General features: G+C 44.4%; 1 protein-coding gene across 1 annotated transcript in view; it reads right to left on the bottom strand.

The window, feature by feature from the left end:
- Positions 1 to 20,253, bottom strand: part of FRMPD2 (FERM and PDZ domain containing 2) — a 128,193-nt gene that overhangs the window by 72,200 nt on the left and 35,740 nt on the right. The window contains exons 8-12 of the mRNA XM_011950350.1: positions 18,656 to 18,788; positions 16,906 to 16,977; positions 12,529 to 12,703; positions 2,968 to 3,115; positions 2,160 to 2,298 (exon numbers count right to left, since the gene is read on the bottom strand). Of these exons, the coding sequence (XP_011805740.1) occupies positions 2,160 to 2,298; positions 2,968 to 3,115; positions 12,529 to 12,703; positions 16,906 to 16,977; positions 18,656 to 18,788 (667 nt within the window). The remainder of the gene's footprint in view (positions 1 to 2,159; positions 2,299 to 2,967; positions 3,116 to 12,528; positions 12,704 to 16,905; positions 16,978 to 18,655; positions 18,789 to 20,253) is intronic.

Genomic DNA, 20,253 nt, shown 5'->3' on the forward strand with positions numbered 1-20,253 from the left:
ATGTGGAGAAATAGGAACACTTTTACACTGTTGGTGGGACTGTAAACTAGTTCAACCATTGTGGAAGACAGTGTGGTGATTCCTCAAGGATCTGGAACTAGAAATACCATTTGACCCAACCATCCCATTGCTCGGTATATACCCAAAGGATTATAAATCATGCTGCTATAAAGACACATGCACATGTATGCTTATTGCAGCACTATTCACAATAGCAAAGACTTGGAACCAGCCCAAATGTCCATCAATGATAGACTTGATTAAGAAAATGTGGCACATATACACCATGGAATACTATGCAGCCATAAAAAAGGATGAGTTCATGTCCGTTGTAGGGACATGGATGAAGCTGGAAACCATCATTCTCGGCAAACTATCGCAAGGACAAAAAACCAAATACCGCATGTTCTCATTCACAGGTGGAATTGAACAGTGAGAACACTTGGACACAGGAAGGGGAACATCACACACCAGGGCCTGTCCTAGGGTGGGGGAACGGGAGAGGGATAGCTTTAGGAGATATACCTAATGTAAATGAAGAGTTAATGGGTGCAGCACACTAACATGGCACATGTATACATATGTAACAAACCTGCACATTGTGCACATGTACCCTAGAACTTAAAGTATAATACTAAAAAAAAACCAAGATATATAAATGGTCAATAAACATATGAAAAAATACTCCATATCACTAATGATCAAGGAAATGCAAATCAAAACCACAGTGTGATACCACCTCACTCCTGCAAGAATGGCCATAATGAAAAAATTAAAAATGATAGATACTGGCATGGATGTGGTTAAAAGGGAACACTTCTACACTGCTGTTGGGAATGTAAGCTAGTACAACCACTATGGAAAGCAGTGTGGAGATTCCTTAAAGAACTAAAAGTAGAACTACCATTTGAACCGTCAATCCCACTACTGAGTATCTACCCAGAGGAAAAGAAGTCATTATACATAAAAGACACTTGTACACGCATGTTTATAGCAGCACAATTCCCAATTGCAAAAATATGGAACCAGCCCAAATGCCCATCAATGAGATATATAGAGAGATATAGATAGATATAGATATAGATCACAATTTCTTTATCCTCGCATTCCATGAAAAGGAATGGAATAATGGCATTCACAGCAACGTAGGTGGAATTAGAGACCATTATTCGAAGTATCTCAGGAACGGAAAACCAAACATCGTATGTTCTCACTCATAAGTGGGAGCTAAGCTATGAGAATGAGAAAACATAAGAATGATACAATGGACTTTGGGGACTTGGGGAAAGGGTTGGGAGGATGAGGGATAAAAGACTACATGTTGGGTGCAGTGTACACTGCTCAGGTGATGAATGCACCAAAATTTCAGTAATCACCACTAAAAAACTTATTCAAGTAACCAAACACCACCTGTTCTCCAAAAGCCTATTGAAATAAAATAAATAAATAAATAAAAATAAATTTTAAAAATAAAGGTTGGCTATGACTATTGATTATGGTGATTATGGTAGGAATTCAATAAATTAGTAAATTACTGTCTTTAGGAGGTACCTATTAGACTAGAACCATATTAGCATAGTCTAGCAAATAGTGCTCAATGAACGCTTTCTGGATGAATAGGTGGATGGGTTTGTGGGTGGCTGGGTGGGTAGATAGATGGATAGGTAGGTGGATGGGTGGATGGATGGGTGGATGGGTGGATGAATGGATGGATGGATGGACGGACGGATGGATAGACAGGTAAATAGGTAGATGAGTGGATGGATGAATCAATGAATAGGTGGAATGATCGGTGAATGGATGGATGGACGGATGGATGGATAGACAGGTAAATAGGTAGATGAGTGGATGGATGAATCAATGAATAGGTGGATGGATGGATGGATGGATGGATGGATGGATGGATGGATGGATGGATGGATGGATGTACGGATGGATAGACAGGTAAATAGGTAGATAAGTGGATGGATGAATCAATGAATAGGTGGACTGATGGGTGGGTGGGTGGATGGATGGATGGATAACTGTAGTTTACTCTAATGTAACTGGTAGATGCTAACAATATTCAAAGCAGAGTCTCCACATTACTAACACATGCCCTCATTCTGTAACTGTTTTTCCACTGATGCCACACAAAGACCCCAGGTGTTCACCCCTACCTCCTTAGGGTAATTGCCAAACTCAGCCTGCAAGGCAAGGACCCCCAGCTGCAGCAGCATCTCTTCATTGCAGTATAGCCTCTCCTCCAGGATATCTTTCCGAAGCTGCAGGTAAAACTGGTGCCTTGTCAGGCTGTGCCTGGGAAAGAAGTAGCAATAAAGAAAGTTGGGTTGCTAAGGGAAAGGGAGAACATTAGCACCAGTGGGTTTTCTCACTGTGGGAAGTTGGGAAAGTAGAGCAGACGAGATGCAACTCAATAGAATTCAGAGGCAATGCCAGCAAGACAAGTGTGCTCTCCTCCATTTACGCCATGTCTCCTGCCCCTAGTTCAGGATTACTCACTTCACACAAACTTACAGAGGTGTTTCTTGCTCTGGTTTGAGTGAGGAAGCTAATAATCAGTTCAGTAGTGTTTCTAATAAACAAAGAAATAAAGAAGCAGTGATCAAACCGCAAACCCATGTCTCTGTCTTCTAACCCTCATGACTGAGCTGCTGAGTTGTGTGTTGGAGGTGAGGGGGCATTTTGGGGTCACAGACAGAGAATTTTGACCTTGAGTGGAGTATGTCTGAAACAAAAGGGCATATTCTCATTTTGACCAGGGCCTGCATGAAAAAAAAAAAAACTGATTTTTCCCCTTTGTTCTGTCTTGATCAGAATCCAATCAACAGAAAACCAACCACAATAGCTATTGTTATTTGTATGTAATTTACAGTTTGCAAAGCATTTGTCGATCCATTACCTCTCCATCAGCCTGGACATACATAAATCCCTTAAGGAACAAATGAACACATTTGCAGCACTCACTGGAGCATCCCGTAGTGGCTGACAAAGAACTTTATCCTCAGGAAGAGTGTGAAGGTATTCATGGAGGTCTTCTGAGGTTGCTCTCTCCAGCCTTCAGGAGCTATTTTGCACAATCTGGTTTCACTGTCCAGGAAAAAAAACTCTTTGCCTGAAATAGAAATAGAGTATGTGTGGAGGGAGAAGCAGTAGGGAATGCACCATCCCTCAGACTCACAGCCCTAAGCCCTACCCAGAGGGTCACACACAAGCAAGGTGAGTGCAGGAGTGGGAGGTAAGTCTTTGCGTACCTGGTACCGAGGAATCTTTGTTGGGGTTGAAAGGTGTTAAGAAGGAGCAGACAAAGAGGAGAGAATCAAGTAAGGAAAACTCAGCACTGAGAGGAGAAAACAGCATTAGTTATCTTATCTTACAAGCTGTTGCTTAATATCTGCCTTCAGCTATCATCTTATGGGTATAAAATGGAAAATCAACAAAAGGAGTTTCACTAAGTTTGTGCAATGTGCCAGAACCCTCCACCTCAGCTGGACCACCCCGCTCCTCCCCAGCCATGGAATCCTATGGTCCAAATACGTGTGTCCTCCCAAAATCCATATATTGAAGCCCTAACACCCAATCTGATGGCATTAGGAGGTGGGGTCTTTAGAAGGTAACTATGTTTAGATGAGATCATGAGGGTGGGGCCCCCTTGATGAGATCGGCGTCCTTATAAGAGGAGGAAGACACCAGAGCTTCCTTTCTCAGCCATGTGAGGACACTGTGAAAAGGAGGCCTCTGAAAGCCAGAAAGAGGACCCCACCAGGAACCAAATCAGCTGGAACTGTGTTCTCGGACTTTCCAACCTCCAGACCTGTGAGAAAGGAGTGTCTATTTTTGAGCCACCCCCTCTGTAGTATTTTGTTAGAGTGGCCTGAGCTGCCTAAGACATGGTGTAAGTGGAGTCAATTTGCCCTTTGACCCAAGTGGTTCTAGATTGAAAATTCCACCAACCCAAGCTCGGGACTTCAAATCCTGGCAAGTGTGTTCTCCAGTACCTCTGGGAGGGAGGCTGAATCAGCCTCAGCCACTGAAGGCCCCTCCCTCACCCCTCTGCTCTCTTCACAGCAAAACTCAACACCTCCAGTGCCCCCGGCCACTCCTGGGGACTGCTACAGGTCTGCCCCTGTCCTGTTCTACCACACACTCAAAGTGGCTCCTCCTTCTCAGTGGTCTACCCTTTCAGCCCAAAGCATTCTCTAGCAGCTTGCCTGGGCACAGAAGTCCTGCTAGTTTTGGAAGGCAGAACTTTTAAACTGGTGACCAACCTCGTATCCCAATGCATATGCATGCTGGGGTGGGAAGGGGGTGTCCAGGGTTTAAACAGCAGTCACCACACTGCACTCAGACCTCCATCACCTCTGCCACCTGCCTCTGCCCTTGCTGCTGAATCTGCTGCCCCACACTGGACTCACCCTTCCCTTAGGATGAATTCTTCCCAAGAGATAGGCAGTTCTCCACCAAAGGTTGGTTGGTAAACCCTCCCAAGTTGGTCTATATCCAAACCCTAGAGGTAGTCACTTTTGAGTGATTTCCCCAAGATGACTCTAGCTAGGCAGTTGTAGAATTGTCCACATGGGAGGGGCTCAGGATGGCCACCTGACTGGGAGTAGGCAGGTAGGATATAAGTGGATTTGTGAGTGCAGGTGCCCTCACAATGCAAGCACACTGGATTAGATTGCATGTTATAGATCAGTAACAATACAATTCTTAAAGACACCTGTATTCACACTTTACGGAAGGTCAAGCAAATATCAGTTGATCACATCAAAGCATATAACAGTTGTTCTTATTTGGGAGAGAGATCTTTATAAGGTCTGAGAACTATGGGGATAAGAACATGCTGTCACCAGCCCTGCTCGGTACAAAAAAGAATCATACAAGTTCGTGAGCTTCTCCTACTGCAAATGGGGAAATAGAGGAACACTGAGATATGACACCTAAGCCAGATGGGCTGGGAGAGAGAGGATTTTGCCAGAAGGCCAGTGTGATGCCAGCTCAGCCTCCACACAGCGGTTAAAGAGATCCAGCTGTGGCAACATGATATTTACAGTAATGGTGTGAAAGTTATCAATACCAAAATGAGGTCACTTATGTCTAACCTTAATAAAGTGCAGCCAAAAGGCCATGAGGGAGGGCACTCATGCATTTGCCTATACCGAAAAACACCACAGGAAACGTTTTCCATACTGTCGCTTGCTACATGAGTCACACAAGGATAGCCAGCAGCACAAGGACAGCCAGCTGCACAAGGACATCTAGCCATTCACACAAGAACACTTGCCTGACACTCTGTCTTCATCGATGAACTGATGTCAACTCCTGCAATAAGCCCCTGGAATCAATCATCTTTTTGTTTCAAAACAACTCACATGTACTTCTCTCTTTTGTCTTTAAAAGCTTCCCCTTCCCCCGGCCTCCTGGAATGCACCTGTATTCCTCTAGAACATGCATATGCCGGATTGCAATCTCCTGCTAATTCCTGAATAAACTCTTTCTTTGGAAAGCCTGTCTCTCTTTGTTGTTATTTTAGGTTGGGAAAACCTGGTGTTAGAGATGTGGGATCCAAAAAGGACAAGCCTTTTTCCATATCAGTGACCGCAGAACCACGTGCCGTGCGCACTGGAGTCCACTGTGCTGTCTGCTTCCAGGAATCATCTTTCTGCTGGTGCTAAGTTCTGTCTTGGATTCGAGCACCCTCGTTTTGGCTGAGCTTTGACTTGATTTGAGATCTGGTTTTATAGGTGTGAAGGACATGGTCCTTCTTCTGAGTATTCTTTTGGTTTCACTTTTGTAGGGGATTTAGCATCCTTTCTGGTGAGTCGGTTGTTTGTGCACAGAATTTAAATTGGCATCACATAGACTTTTCAAACATAATTCACCCCATGAATTTTTAAGCTTACGGGCAAATTATACCAAAGACAATTTAGAACTCCAGTGGCCAGATGGAGATCATTTGAACTGCCCAAGCTTGTTTCTTCCTTAGAATTAAAATGAGAAGACTGCAGCTATAAGGTCAGTTTGCATGGGGCACATATTTCAATTGGCATCTTGAGGCTTCAAAACGCATTCAGGACTCAAAAATGCCTTAATGCAAATATCTCAAAGCTAGCTGAGACTCATTTCTCTCCAGAACCTTCCCTCCCCATCTACAGTTCTTCCTCCTCTTTGTCTTCCTCTAGCTGAACTCCTTTTTTCCAAATTGCTCAGCTACTATCCCAATTCTTCTCTCCATGACCACCAAGTCATCTTTTAATATGTGAATCTTCTAGGGAAGTTCTAGATGGGTAGAATAAAGAAGTTAAACCCTGCCATTTGGGCCTATCAGCTATTTAAGTTAAAGACACTTCTAAGTGCACTTTTAAGAGCAGGTGCAAATTGGCCACTTTGACCTTTGTGTTATTTCTTAAAGAAGATGAAATTCCCATATGATAGTCATCCTCCCTCTCCTGGAAGGAAAAGCAACATCCTTATCTTCAAGGACAAGAAGTTTAGACAAAATACCACACAGACCTTATTGGAATAACTCTGATCTTTTAAGCCTTCTCATAATTTAGTCCCATTTTCACAATTAACTGTTCTTTGTCCAACCCAGTTACTAATTTGTTGGAGTCTTCATCTTCTTATGGGGGCTCCCATACCACATAAAACACTTATTATGCTCTTCTCCTGTTGAGCTTTCTTATGTTAGTTTACTTCTCAGACACAGCTGGAGCCTGTGAGGATAAAGGATAGAAGTGGTAATTTTCCATCCTCACAGTTTCTGGCAATGAGGATGGCACCCTAACAGGCTGGACACTCCACTCACTCCAGCCTATGGATGAGATGCTGAGAGGCCTGACAAAAGTCTGCAAAAGATGGGGATTCTTTCCAAAGCCAGCTTTCCCAAACATCTATGGGTAATGCCTGGCTAAGAGAAGAAGGTAAAAATTTTTTCTTGTCCCTTCTTTTCTAAATTTGAATTGGCAGGAGAAAAACATTTGTAAGAATGTTCTCTGAATTGTGACTTTTGTGAATTTGGTTCTAGGTTCTAACAGAAATAGCTCTTTTTTTTTCTTAATCTCTGTCTTCTGTGTGATTTACACAAGGATAAAAGTTACAATAAGACTCTCCTTTCATCTTGTTTTATGTCTCAAGAGCTCTGAAGCCAGTGAGGATATCTTCTCTGGTCTCCACCAGCCGGGCCGTGGAGAGATTGTCAGGTTTGCATCAGATGGCTAGCCAGCTGACTGGGAGTCTGAAACACGAAGCGTCTCCTTGTCCCAGAGTGCCAGCTCCCAGGGGAATTTGTCTCAATTGTTTTAATCTCCACTACCTTGTTAACAAGGAGGGTCTTTGTTTTATATCTTTGGGAGAAATGTTGGATCTCAATGGGGGTACTGCATTTTTCACACTCTTTTTGTGGAAGCCTCTTGCATCCATGGTTAAGCCATAAAAGACTACTGGCTTTGAGTCACAATTGAAGTGGTTATACCTTTGGCTATTTGGACTTTTATATTTAAAAGTATTTTTTAGACAGCTCTCATCCTGAACAACTGTCCTGTTGGGACATGTGAGATCTGGCTTGACAGAAGAAAACACACACTTTTATAAATTAACTATTTTCTCAGAAAAATAGAACTAACCTAAATGTTTTTCGAGTTTAGGTGATCTGGTATAATTTTTGGTAAACAAAGAAGCTAGTTTAAGTTTTCTGGTTCAATTAAAACAGGCATGTGTGGAGACTCGTCAACATTAAACATAATACAGACATATCACTTCTTCTACCTGGATTTATTAAGCAAAAGCGTAAGTATGTTTAAGATGGTAAAATTATAAATGTAACCTAAGAATGAAACACACAGTAAAAATAAATTGCTTGATGTGTGACAAATGTGACAATGAGAAAAGAGATTTAAGAAAAGCCACATGTCCCAGCACTTTGGGAGGCCGAGACGGGCGGATCACGAGGTCAGGAGATCGAGACCATCCTGGCTAACACGGTGAAACCCCGTCTCTACTAAAAAAATACAAAAAACTAGCCGGGCGAGGTGGCGGGCGCCTGTAGTCCCAGCTACACGGGAGGCTGAGGCAGGAGAATGGCGGGAACCCGGGAGGCGGAGCTTGCAGTGAGCTGAGATCTGGCCACTGCACTCCAGCCTGGGCGACAGAGCGAGACTCCGTCTCAAAAAAAAAAAAAAAAAATAAAAGAAAAGCCACATGTTTTAACTTTTAGGTCCTTTGCTTCTGTGGTATTTTTTAATACTTGCCTGATTTACGAAACAATAAAAATAACAAGATAATGACTACATTTGTTTAATGTCTAATGGAGTTTTCATAAACAATTCAAACATAATTGTTAAAACCAAGTGAATTGATAAATGTAAATGTAAATGAAATAGAATATAAGTAAGCTTTAAAACAATGACTACGTTTTATAAGATACATCTACCTAAAATGGTTTACAAAATCTTTTTGGTTACTTAAAACCTTAAAGTTATAGTACGTTAAATGAAATGATGAATATTCATGTAATAGACCATTTCCAAAGATATAATGCTGAAACATTAGTTGTTGAACATAAGTTTAAGTTTATAAACTTTTGTCTGCTCACTACAGAGGAACAAAAGATATTTGGGTCTGTTAATTAAAATGCTGTATGCTACACTGAAAAAATGTGCTATGAGGGAGCATATATTCCTAGGTGTTATAAAATAATGTTTTCACAAATTTGTAAAAGGCAGTTTATGATTGCTTACTTTCTAGTTTTCTGGTTTTCATTAGAAATTAAAGTTACCAAGAGTTTTTAAATTTCAATTACTATGCGTAATTCTGTATACAAAGTGTACAAAAAAGTAAGATATGTTTGGGTGAGAAAAGTTATAAGGAAGATATGAGAATGTGTTTTTATTTGTTGTTTTTTAAAAAAGTAATTTTCTCTAGTTGGAGGTTAGTTAAGGATTGCTTCAAAATGAATAAAGAAAAAAGTGATATTAATAAAACTGAATAAGAACATTATAAATAGTTTGAGAAAATTGCAAAAGGTTTATGGAAGATGAATATTATGAAAGAAATTTTTGTGTGACCAAGGTAATTAAAATTAGAAGAAAATTCTTTATTTATGTTTTTCTAAAACTTGAGCCTTAATATCAAAAGCATACTTATGAAAAACTATTATTTTGTCTTCTCTGTTAATAAAATAAAGTTATATTGTAGTATTAGCCTCTGCTGTTAATATTAATACAAGATGTTTTTCCTTAACTTTTTAGTAATTGGCCTAGAAAACAAAGATTTTGTGTTTTATCAAAATAGTTTCTTGTGCTCTCTGCTGTGTTTTATTAGATCTTTGATTACTTAAAAAAGTGAGTCTTCTCAATATTAAAAGAGCTAAGTTTTGACTATTATGTATTTGCCTTTTGAAGCCTTTTAATTATCACTCTGGTTATATGAATGGCAATTATTTCACAGTGACCTGTGATTCTATTTTGATTAAGAGTTTTAAACCTTTTGACAGCTTTGACACCTTCCCAAAATCAAATTCTAAATTGAGTCTTTTTGACCTTGAATTTACTTTGGGTTTTTCCAGCTGGACCCTTGGAAGCAACAAAGGATATGTCCCTCACCTTGGAAAAGAGATATTGAACTAACTGGGTTTATTCAATATTTTAAAATGCATGGGAAACATTGTCCAATAATAAGTGGTAAGAAAACTTTAAGTTATGGCCGGGCGCGGTGGCTCAAGCCTGTAATCCCAGCACTTTGGGAGGCCGAGACGGGCGGATCACGAGGTCAGGAGATCGAGACCATCCTGGCTAACACGGTGAAACCCCGTCTCTACTAAAAAATACAAAAAAAAACTAGCCGGGCGACATGGCGGACGCCTGTAGTCCCAGCTACTCGGGAGGCTGAGGCAGGAGAATGGCGTAAACCTGGGAGGCGGAGCTTGCAGTGAGCTGAGATCCGGCCACTGCACTCCAGCCTGGGCGGCAGAGCGAGACTCCGTCTCAAAAAAAAAAAAAAAAAAAAAAAAGAAAGCTTTAAGTTATATTTACAAATATAGTTTTGATATAAATGTTCCTAAAAGTGTACTAAATTGCTAGAACTCTGGTATGGCTTAGTATAATATTTGGTTATTATGTTAAAATGATATATGCCATAGAAATAACCAAATTTCTCTGTCAATTGCTGGTTAAATCTCCTCAGATTTGTAACCATGACCATTCTAAGTCCTTGTCATCCATGGAATATTATGGTGTTGATACTTTTCTAAACGCACTTGCAATCAGCTACAGTCCAAAAATTGCTTTTTCTTCAAGGAGGTTCACAGAAAGGATGAAAAGAATTCTGACAAGTTACAGGTTTCTGATAACTTCAAGATAAAACCACTGGACTAAGGAAAAATGTCCAGGACACTAAAGAAACTGAGTTTGTGAAACTGCTAACCAAGATCAAGCAGAACAAGAATTAATTACACGAGGCTGAATGAATGGATGAAAAAGAATAATGGGTTTTTATAATTTTTACTTGAAATTTCACTGGTTCTTTAAATGTTTTGTTTTCTAGATTTAAGGAAACTTTTTCCTTGTACGTTATCTATGGTTTACAACAATATAATAAAGTGTACTCTTGTGAACAAAATTAAAATATTTGCTTTTTCTCCCTACCTGATCCAACCAGAATTCTAAAACTAACCATAAGTATTCTTATTTTTATGATAATATAGTTATTTATATAAGTTCAATAAAAATATGCTCTCTTTATAACAGGATACAATATTTAAAATTGGTTGTATTACTAAGGCTTTGACTTGGATGTCATATTTGAAAATGCACATAACGTTACTTCAGTCAAACTGAGGTTTGTCTTGATTTGGCCTCTTAGCCTTGTGAGACTTTTAAAAGTCCAGGCTGAGATTCTTATCAAAAGTTCTAGCAGAACAAGCTTCAAAGGAGCCTGCGTCGTCAATCACTATTCTTGATACACTTATGGCAATACTCAGGCCAAACTTGATGAGGCTTACTTAGCAAACAAATTTGTCTTATTGTGATTATCTTTAGTAAAAATGGGGGTAACTGTAGATAAGAAATTATGCTTCTGAAGGAAGGTGAAAACCGTATTACACCTGTTATCTGACTGTAGTCCTATTCATTGCTTTTGTGTGTTTCTAATCTACCTGTAGACTGAACTGGGCCTTAAATTCTTCTTGTTTCCTCCAGTATCTGGAGAACTAAGAACAAGAACTGCCCTGTTCCTAAAGCCCTATAAACTGAAGCTGGACAACTCGATGTAAAATTCTAGGAACAAGTCTCCCGCCTGATGTGCGAGCTACACAGAGAGTTCACCAAAATGCCCAGTGCTGGTCTAGTGCTTCGAAAAGACCACCAACACCTAGGAAACAGAACAATGAACTCCAGAAAGACTTAGCCTCAGAGCCATTCCTTCCAAACCTCCATGTTGCTTAGATGAAGCTGAAAGAGGTTTTGACATCAACTCCTACTTGCTGGTCATTTCCCTTCAACATGAGACTGGAATGACCAGGGAAGGTCCATCCCAGCACCGAGGAATAATCAAAACCTAACCACAGGATGATCCAGTAGTGATGCTTTCAGAACAATAACTTGATTGGAGAAATGTAAACATTATCAATACCAAAATAAGTCACTTATATTTAACCCTACTAAAATGGAGCTGGGAGGCCGTGAGGGGGGTCACTCATGCTCTATACCTATAATGAAAAATACCTTAGAAATTTTTTTCCAAACCACAGCTTGCTACATGAGTCACATGAGGACAGACAGCAGCACAAGGACAGCTAGGCCACACAAGCACAGCTTGCCACTCACACAAGAAAACTTGCCTGACACTGTTTTCATTAATGAACTGATGTCAACTCCTGCAATAAGCCCTCGGAACCGTTCATCTTCTAGTTTCAAAACAACTCGCATGTACTTCTCTCTTTTGTCTATAAAGGCTTGCCCTTGCCCAACCTCTTTAGATGCATCTATAGTTCACTACGGCATGTGGATCCTAGATTGCAATCTCCTGCTAATTCCCAAATAAACTCATTCTTTGGAGAGCCTGTCTCTCTCCACTGTTATTTTAGGTTGACAGCAGAAATAGAGTCTCTAATGGAACGTCAGAGAGGCAAGAGGGTATAGAAACCCTTTTTCTTGGATATTTAGAATGGAATCTTAATTAGGCTCCTAGGGTCAGGGTACTGAGTCCCCATTAGTCCTGCATCATTAGATGGAAATGCTTTTAACATTTGCTTGTTTGTCTAACTTCAGTGCCCTGAGATCAATCAACCAGATCCAGCAAGCCACAGAAACCCACATCTTACACTCATTATTTCCTGACAATCTTCTGCACTTGCTTGATGCTTTATCCATGAATACTTGAAGCCCCTATCATGCTGACTAATGTCTAGGTATACAAAGGGAGGCACCCAAGTCTCAAATGGTTTTCCCAGAAGAAACAGAGCTCAGGTACCCAGACACCCGAGTTACTGGAGGCACCAGGCCAGCTGGGAGTTGCCCAAGAGATGCTTACCTTTCATATATGCCAAGCCAAAGTAGGTGAGTTCCTCGAGCTTGGCAAAGGACGTCACGGCATTGAAGACAGCTCCCACTGTTGACTCGACATCACATTTTACCTCCAGGTGCTGCCCATTCAGCAGGACCACACAGAGGTCCCTGAGAGCCAAATAGGATTTCCCTTTTTTGGTCTGAAAACAACAGTAGTATCAATTATACTCTAATTATAAGTCATTGAGCCTTTAGCGTGTGCTGGTTACTGTACTAAGCACTTTACACACATTGTTTCACTTAATTGACAAACAACTCTAAGAGATGAGTATATTTACAGTTCCTATGCAGCAGATGAGAAACTGAGGCTCAGAAATGGTAAGAGTCTTGCCCAGGGTTTGCAAAGTTTGTAAGGCAGGAATTGGACTCAAATCTGAGCCTTCTGCCAGGCTCAGCAGGGGCCAGGAAAGCTGGGAGGCCCGTCTGACTGATGTCTTTCCCCTGCGGAAATCCCAGCTGCCCCTTGGGTTCTGCTTCCTAAGAAGGTCACCCAGGGCCCTCATCAATGAATCGTATGGCCCTGGATCATTCTGTCGATCTGACATTGTCTCCCCAGGCACCAGCAGAGCACAGGTTAATTAATTCTAAACTTCAGAGAGAATTTGGGTGGGTGCAGATCTAACGAAGAGACAGAGCTGGAGCAAGCGGATTACCTGGACTCTAGAAATGGGTCAGCAGAGCCAAAGAGCCTCCAGAGTCTGCCTTCTGCCTCTTCATCTCCCACCACAGCCCCACCCAGACCACTGTCGCCTCGGCTCAGCCTCCTGGACAGTTCACCACCAGGCAGCCGCCTGGGCCATTCTGCCTGTGTCTTTGCACATATAATACCCACTGCCGCCAGGGCTCTTCCACTCCCTCCCCACGTGGCAAACTCCTATGGGTCTGTCTGATCAGGCTCTGAAGCCCTTGTCTGTGGCTCTTCCTGAGTATCCCCATGTCCCAAATCCCAGCCTGGACCTCCCCCAGGAAGTTCTCTTTAGAAGGCAGTCATGGAGAGACACTAGCATATGTGGCCTTAGTGCCATCAAGACCATGCCTGTGGTCACACCCTGACCCTCCTGGCACCCAGGGGCAGCCTACACACTCCAAGGGCCAGAATCGATCTGAGGACCCTGTGGGAGGGGGTTTCCCACAAGTTGCTGGGCAGGGCTGATCATACAGGCACACCCCACGCCACCTTGGTTCCCACACTTGCTGCACACCTGAGTCACCTGAGAGGTGAGGGGACCATCCACAAGATGGTTCTGTCAGTCTGGCACAAGGCCTGGGAAATCAATATCTTGTAAAGCTTTCCAAGTTGATTCTGCAAGGGCCAGGAAGGCTGGGAGGCAGATCTGACCTGCTTCTTTCCCTTACAGAAATCCCAGCTGCTTCCTGAGAGGGCTGCTCAGGCCCTCAGTGATGAATCGTATATCCACCAGTGAGGGGCCCCTGCTTGGGTCCATTGCTCTGAAGCTGCCCTCTGGGCACTCTTAATAGCTGTGTCTTGGAATGTGTGTTTTCTAAGTTAAGTCCCCAGGACAATGAGCGTGTATACAAACCTTCGACTTTCAACAGTCCTGCCTCCCCTCCTCCTTGGAGGGTGCTGGCTGCCGACTCCTTTGCTCTCTGAAACCCCAGGCCTGGCTCAGTCTCCCCTGCCCTTCGTCCTCCTCGCACAGTGACCTCTGCTGCCCTCCACTGAGGGCAGCCATGGCTCTCACTGTCCTCTAGTGATGCCCTCCTCAGGGGCTGGTGGAGGAAAGGTCCCAAGTAGGCACATGCACCCAAGGCATGTCAGAGCAACCATGACAGTGGCTGTCCCCACCCTGGGTCAGCAGCATCAAAGCTCTTTCCATGGGCGATTCAGCAGGGAGAAGCCTCTCACCCACCCAGCTCCCAAGCCAGGTACCAAATGCATCTCCATACAAAGGGTGTAACCCCTTGTGGGGACCACTGATTGTCTGGGCTGGGGCAGCAGAGTCATGGGAAGGGAGCTTGGGCTTTTTCACCCTGCGTGGGGCATGGTGCATGGATCCAGCAACTGGTGTGACAAAGTCACAGGGCAGGGTCCCAGGTACCTGCAAGGGTCTCTGTCCACCTCGTGAATATCCCTATGCCCAAGAGAATGTGACATTAAACAGCGAATAAAAAATAAAAACACCATGACATGCTGAGACAGAGAAAGTACACATGGAGAAAAAAGAAAATGTTTTATATTTCAGCTCCTAAGGTGGCTACTTTTGAACACAGGATACTGCCTCTTGACGTTTCAGTGAGCCTATTTGCCAGTGTTTCCCATGGGACAGTCATGCTGTGAGGGGAATCTGTTTTGTTCCCAACACCCATAGGGAAGCAGAAGGAAAGGGTGTGTGTATGAAGAACTCCACTTAGAGGGAGACATAGGGAGCTACATTCACTGAGCACCCTGGGGACAGGAAAGGAGGGGCTAAAGGAACAGGGGCAAATGTTCCAGTCCAAGTCAGACAAACAGACCGAGTGACATAGGAAACCCTGGAAATGGGGCCTCCCCTTTCCCAGGTAAGGGACAGAGGTCCAAAAAGTCTTTTACTGAGGGAGCCCTCAGTCACCCTCATGCCTTTCTGGCATCTTTCTAGAGGCTAGGGTTCAAGATCCCCTCTGAGGATTGTAACTAGGCTCCTAGACCTGATGTGTAGGTCAAGATGCTCGCCCCGGACAGAACTGGGACAATAGCACCGTTTCCATCACCTGGAGTCTTGGTACCTAAGCACTGCACAAGCATCCCTGCAGAGCAGGAGAAGCTGGCCCCCATCACAGCAGGTCTGGCCCATCTACCTGGTGGGTAGAGGAGTCTCCAGTCACGTAAACCATGTGACCACAGGGATGTCAGGAAGGGGTTCCTGGGTGAATTTTCCTTTCTTCCCCTCAGCTGAGGGCTGGTGATTTGAAGGGGATGGGCAGAGGTGGGACTGGCCTGAGGAGGCCATGGCCCTATGACTTGCAAGCCCTATACAGGAAGTGTCTTCAGAAAGTTGTAGACCCCCAGAGTGAGCCACCCTGACACCTCCAGCCCCTCACACACCAGTCTTCTTAAGTTTAGCATTTTCATGCTTTGGGTAACTCAATCTTGCATACTTGGGGTGTAAAAGTTATCATCCCACTTCATACTTTTTGTGCCAGTGCAGAGGGACCAGGCACACAGTGGGTGCCCAGTCAGCGTGTGCTACATGAATTGATGCAGTTGGTCATTGCATAGGAATTGGAGGCCCGGGTTAGGCAGGCATCCCACTTGCACTGACCAAATTGTTTCAACACTTTCAGGACTCAGGTGTAGAGGGAATGATGTCAGTGCACTGCAACAGACATTCCCTTGACAGGGGGGTACTTGGAAGCTGGGATTCAATGGGATTTTGCTGGAGTGAGCCAGAGGTGGGCTCATTGGTGCTCTTCAGTGCAGGAAGGACAAGTGGTAGGTGATGCAGGAGCCTGGGAGGAGAGAGCATCTAGCCACGCCCCACCCTAGCCCTGCCTCCAGGAGGCCCTGAACAGAGGCCCAGAAAGCCAAATTGACAATGTGTGCGCTTCCAGCCCTGGGGGTTGGGGAGATGGGAAAGGCTCACATTCAAGTACTCAACATTGACTGAGAAGCTCCCGGCCCCAACTGGGCCCTGGACAACAGAGATATGGACCTGAACATGGACAGATACATCTTGGGGAGCTCAGGGCAAGACCAGCCACACATGGGGCTCTGCAGGGGACATGCTCAGGCTCTGGAGTAGGAAACGGACAGCCCACACAGTATTTGCCCTTCCTGAAAAGCCCACATGGCTCACTCTTTGTCTTCACCCAGTCTTTGTTCACAAGATGCCTCCCCAGAGCCACTTGCCCATCTAAAAGAGCACACTCTCCCTCTTACCACCTGCCATGCTCCGTCTTCTTCCTTTCTTCATTGTTTTTTCTGTTTTTGTTTTTGTTTTTATCACAAATCACTACTTGGCATTCTTTTATATTTATGCATTTGTCTGTCTTTGCCTCCTCCTTCTAGAATGTAATCTCCACACGAAAAGGACTTTGTTTCATTCACAGCATAGGTGGGAGCCTAGAATAGTGCCTGGCACCTGGTAGATGTTTCACAGCATTCCCTAGCTGAGGCTGGGAGGGCCAGCAGGACTCAGCTGGAAGTCACATGGGGCCCCTTTAATAGGCCAAAGGGAAAACAGCAGCAGTGGGAGGTAGTGATGGTTCTGGCAGGGGTCTAGGGGAAAACTGAATGTCACTGGGGTGTCCCCACGTGAGACCCCGTTCAGACACAATTGGCCTCCCGCAACTGCCCACTTCCCTCACCACCCTCCATCCCTGCCCAGTCTAGCCCAGTAGTTACCACAACCGATCCCGGCAGATGTAGTGTCATCGGGGCCTCTCCAGCCAACAGGATGAACTCTGGCCTGGAAAACTGGAGGAAAACAGTCACATATGGTAGAGAAGACGACAGATTCCAGGCTTTGGGTCTGGGCTTCCCCCATGATGCACCTCTGCAGCCCCGACCAGCACACATTCCCCGGAGCCAGCAGGAAACAGGCCAAAATGGGGCTGACCTGGGCTGAGGCCCTAGCTAAACGGTACATCTTGGAGCAGAAGTCTTACAGGTGGGTATAGGGTATCAGCAACATTCTGGCTCTTAAGTTGGGTACAGGGGTGTTCGGGGTGAATTACAAGTTTCATAATTCACACAGAACTCCATCTTTTGTATGTATAAAAAGTATAAAATGTATTGTATAATATAAATATAAATGCAATAAAAAATTTTTAAAAAACAAAAACACTTTTAGATTTAGATGAGCTGAAATGTTTTCTAGCTCTAGATGTTGAATCAATAGCTTAGTGGGCAGCTCTTGTTCTCAGTGTACTTGTATTACACTTGACCCAGAAAATACTGCAATACCCATCACTAGCTAGACCCAGCTATCCCCCTGTGGGGGGCATATTCTCAACCCATTTTACAGGTGAGGAAATTGAGTCTCCTCACCTTTGAAAAAAAAAATGCTTAAGAAGTTCATCTGAGTCATATAACCAGCAAGTGATAGGGTTGGGTGGGGCTTCTGTCGTGCCCTCAAGGGTACCTAGCAAGACTCTTGTCCCAAGAGGCCAAAATTCCAGCCCAGAAGTGACTTGTGTCCAACAAGAGTTCCCAAAAAAAGTATATTTAATGACTGATCAGGAAGAAAAGCCAAAGGAGGTGGACAAGGCCTCTCAGAAGCCCTCTTCACACCCTCCACCAAGTTCGTGGAGGCCAGAGAAGGACCTAGGAGGACAGTGGGGGCCGGGCCTGGATATGGGAACCATAGCCCAAACAGGAAGAGGCTGTTGTGAGCTCAGCTCAGTCGAGGGGCTTTAACTAACTTTGACAAACAGAGAGGCACATTTCCTCTAACCCTATTATCTTCTTCCTTTCTTCATTTTTTGTTTTTGCTTTTGTTTTTATCACAAATCACTACCTGGCATTCTTTTGTATTTATGCATTTGTCTGTCTTTGCCTCCTCCCTCTAGAATGTAATCTCCACATGAAAAGGACTTTGTTTCATTCACAGCATAGGTGGGGGCCTAGAATAGTGCCTGGCACCTGGTAGATGTTTCACAGCATTCCCTAGCTGAGGCTGGAAGGGCCAGCAGGACTCAGCTGGAAGTCAGCTTAGGGTTACCCAGCTGGAAGAATGACTCTCTCCTCCCTAAAGAAGCCCTCCCTGAGGCCCTGGATCTGTGCTCCTGCCTTTCACCTGTGCAGAAGGCCCCTTCCAAACACATTCTGCCTTGTCAGCTCTCAAATCACATAGCACGCTCTGCCACCACCCTGCGCAGGGGTAGCTGCAAACTTCCTCTAGGGTGGGACCCAATGTCTTCAACCCTACATCCTACACAATGTCCCCCACAGAGCCTGCCCCAGCAAGACCACACAGTGAATGCCTATGCCCTAACTTGCAAATTTCAGGTTTATGTTGGTCCAATCCTATAAACCTCAGCCCAGGGAAGTTGTCCCCTAGAAGACCTGGCCCATTTTCAGCCCCTGTGCCAGCCACCCACAGCTCCCGGCTCAAGCCTCCTTGAGGAGTGCCCTTCAGCCTTCTTTTGCTTACCTTGCTCCTTCTTTGCAGAAAACCCCTTTGAGAAGGAGTTGTTGGCCATGAGCTATCTGCTGCCGAGTGCACAGATCCAGAGCTGAGCCTCCGGCCCTCCTGCTGGTCCTGGGGATCTGCTCCTGAAAGAGCGCTGGCCAGGGGTTGAGAAGGGGTGACGCACTTAGCAACGACAAGGGCTTCCATTGCATGAAAGACCACCCACACAGGGGCTCAGCTGGGCAGGGTGCACCCACTGACGCATGTTACCTTCTCCCCCACCTATGGGGGAGTTACATCTACTTTTCAAGTGGCGGAAGCTGAGGCCTGGAAAAGCCAGGCTGCACAGCCACTGGGGTGTGGTGGGGTTGGAGGTGCAAGGCACAGTCAACTTCTCCACCCCATGGCTCTGCCTCTCTGTTTGTGGTGCCAGTACCACAGGTCTGGAGCAACCACCCAGCAGGTCATGGGATTGTAGTGGTTCTGGCTTCTTTAGAATTTGATATATTGCTCAAAATATTTTGACAATAAAATATATTGTTTAAGGAATCGGGGGTAAAAATTGTTTTCATTGGGAAAATAAAGTTTTAAATGGCAGGAAAAAATAATTGCAAGATAAACTCTACAATATCCAATCAGGGCGCCAACTATGGATTTGACATCAACTATGACAAGACACTGTTACAGCCCTCAACAGTCAATACGTGAATAAATAAACGACCTGAACTTCAAAATGAACAAGGTTCCAGGTCCAGGAATACACGAGCCCATCTAGGTTTTGATCTGATTCAAGCATCCTAAGTTAGACAAGTGCAAAAATGTCCACAATTCTTCTCCCTGATCTGCACCCTTGGCAATCCGACTTTGCATCCTCCTGCCATCAAGAGAAGGAGTCTATTTCTTACTCCTTGAAATGGGGCTGGCCTTTAGGTTTGACTTGGCCAACAGAATGATGTGGAAATGATGGAAGGCCAGTTCTGAAGGCTTTATGCACCTCACCTTCCTCTCTCCTCTCTTCTCTCTCTCTCTCTCTCTCTCTCTCTCTCTCTCAGTTCCTCTCTCTCAGTTCTGCCATTGTCACGAGAACAATCCTAGGCTGACCTGCTGGTGGAGGAGAGCCAGAGCTTCCCAGACAATGGCCATTCACCCCCCAGGAGAGGTTGGCTAGCCGAGTTGAAGATAGTCACAGATGCAGGAAGGCTTTCAGCAGAGTCTAGAAGACCTCTCAGTTTAGCACAGCTTAAATGACCAACTCACAGAATTATGAGCTAAATATATAATTGTTGCTTTTAGCTACTGTGCTTTGTGGTTGCTTGTTAGGCAGCATGGTATGGCAATGGATAATGGCAACAATATTGAGGCACGCTGTCGCTCTGCCACTCGGCCTGAGTATGGTTCCCAGGGGAAATAGGATGCCTTGACAGCACAGCTGCCACCAGGCCCCTCATCATCTTGGCTTCGGATCTGCTTAAATGCGGCTTCTTCAACTGCTAATGGAACAGCATTGGCATTTTCTAGAGGAGTAAGAGGCTTTTCATTAACAATCAGTAAAGAAATAAGGTACCGTAGCCCCCACGCCTATGTCTCACATCAAGTTCACAGCACCCTGCAGGCCTTGC

The sequence above is a fragment of the Colobus angolensis genome, unplaced genomic scaffold (genome assembly GCF_000951035.1).
Source record: "Colobus angolensis palliatus isolate OR3802 unplaced genomic scaffold, Cang.pa_1.0 Scaffold306, whole genome shotgun sequence".
NCBI lineage: Eukaryota > Metazoa > Chordata > Mammalia > Primates > Cercopithecidae > Colobus > Colobus angolensis.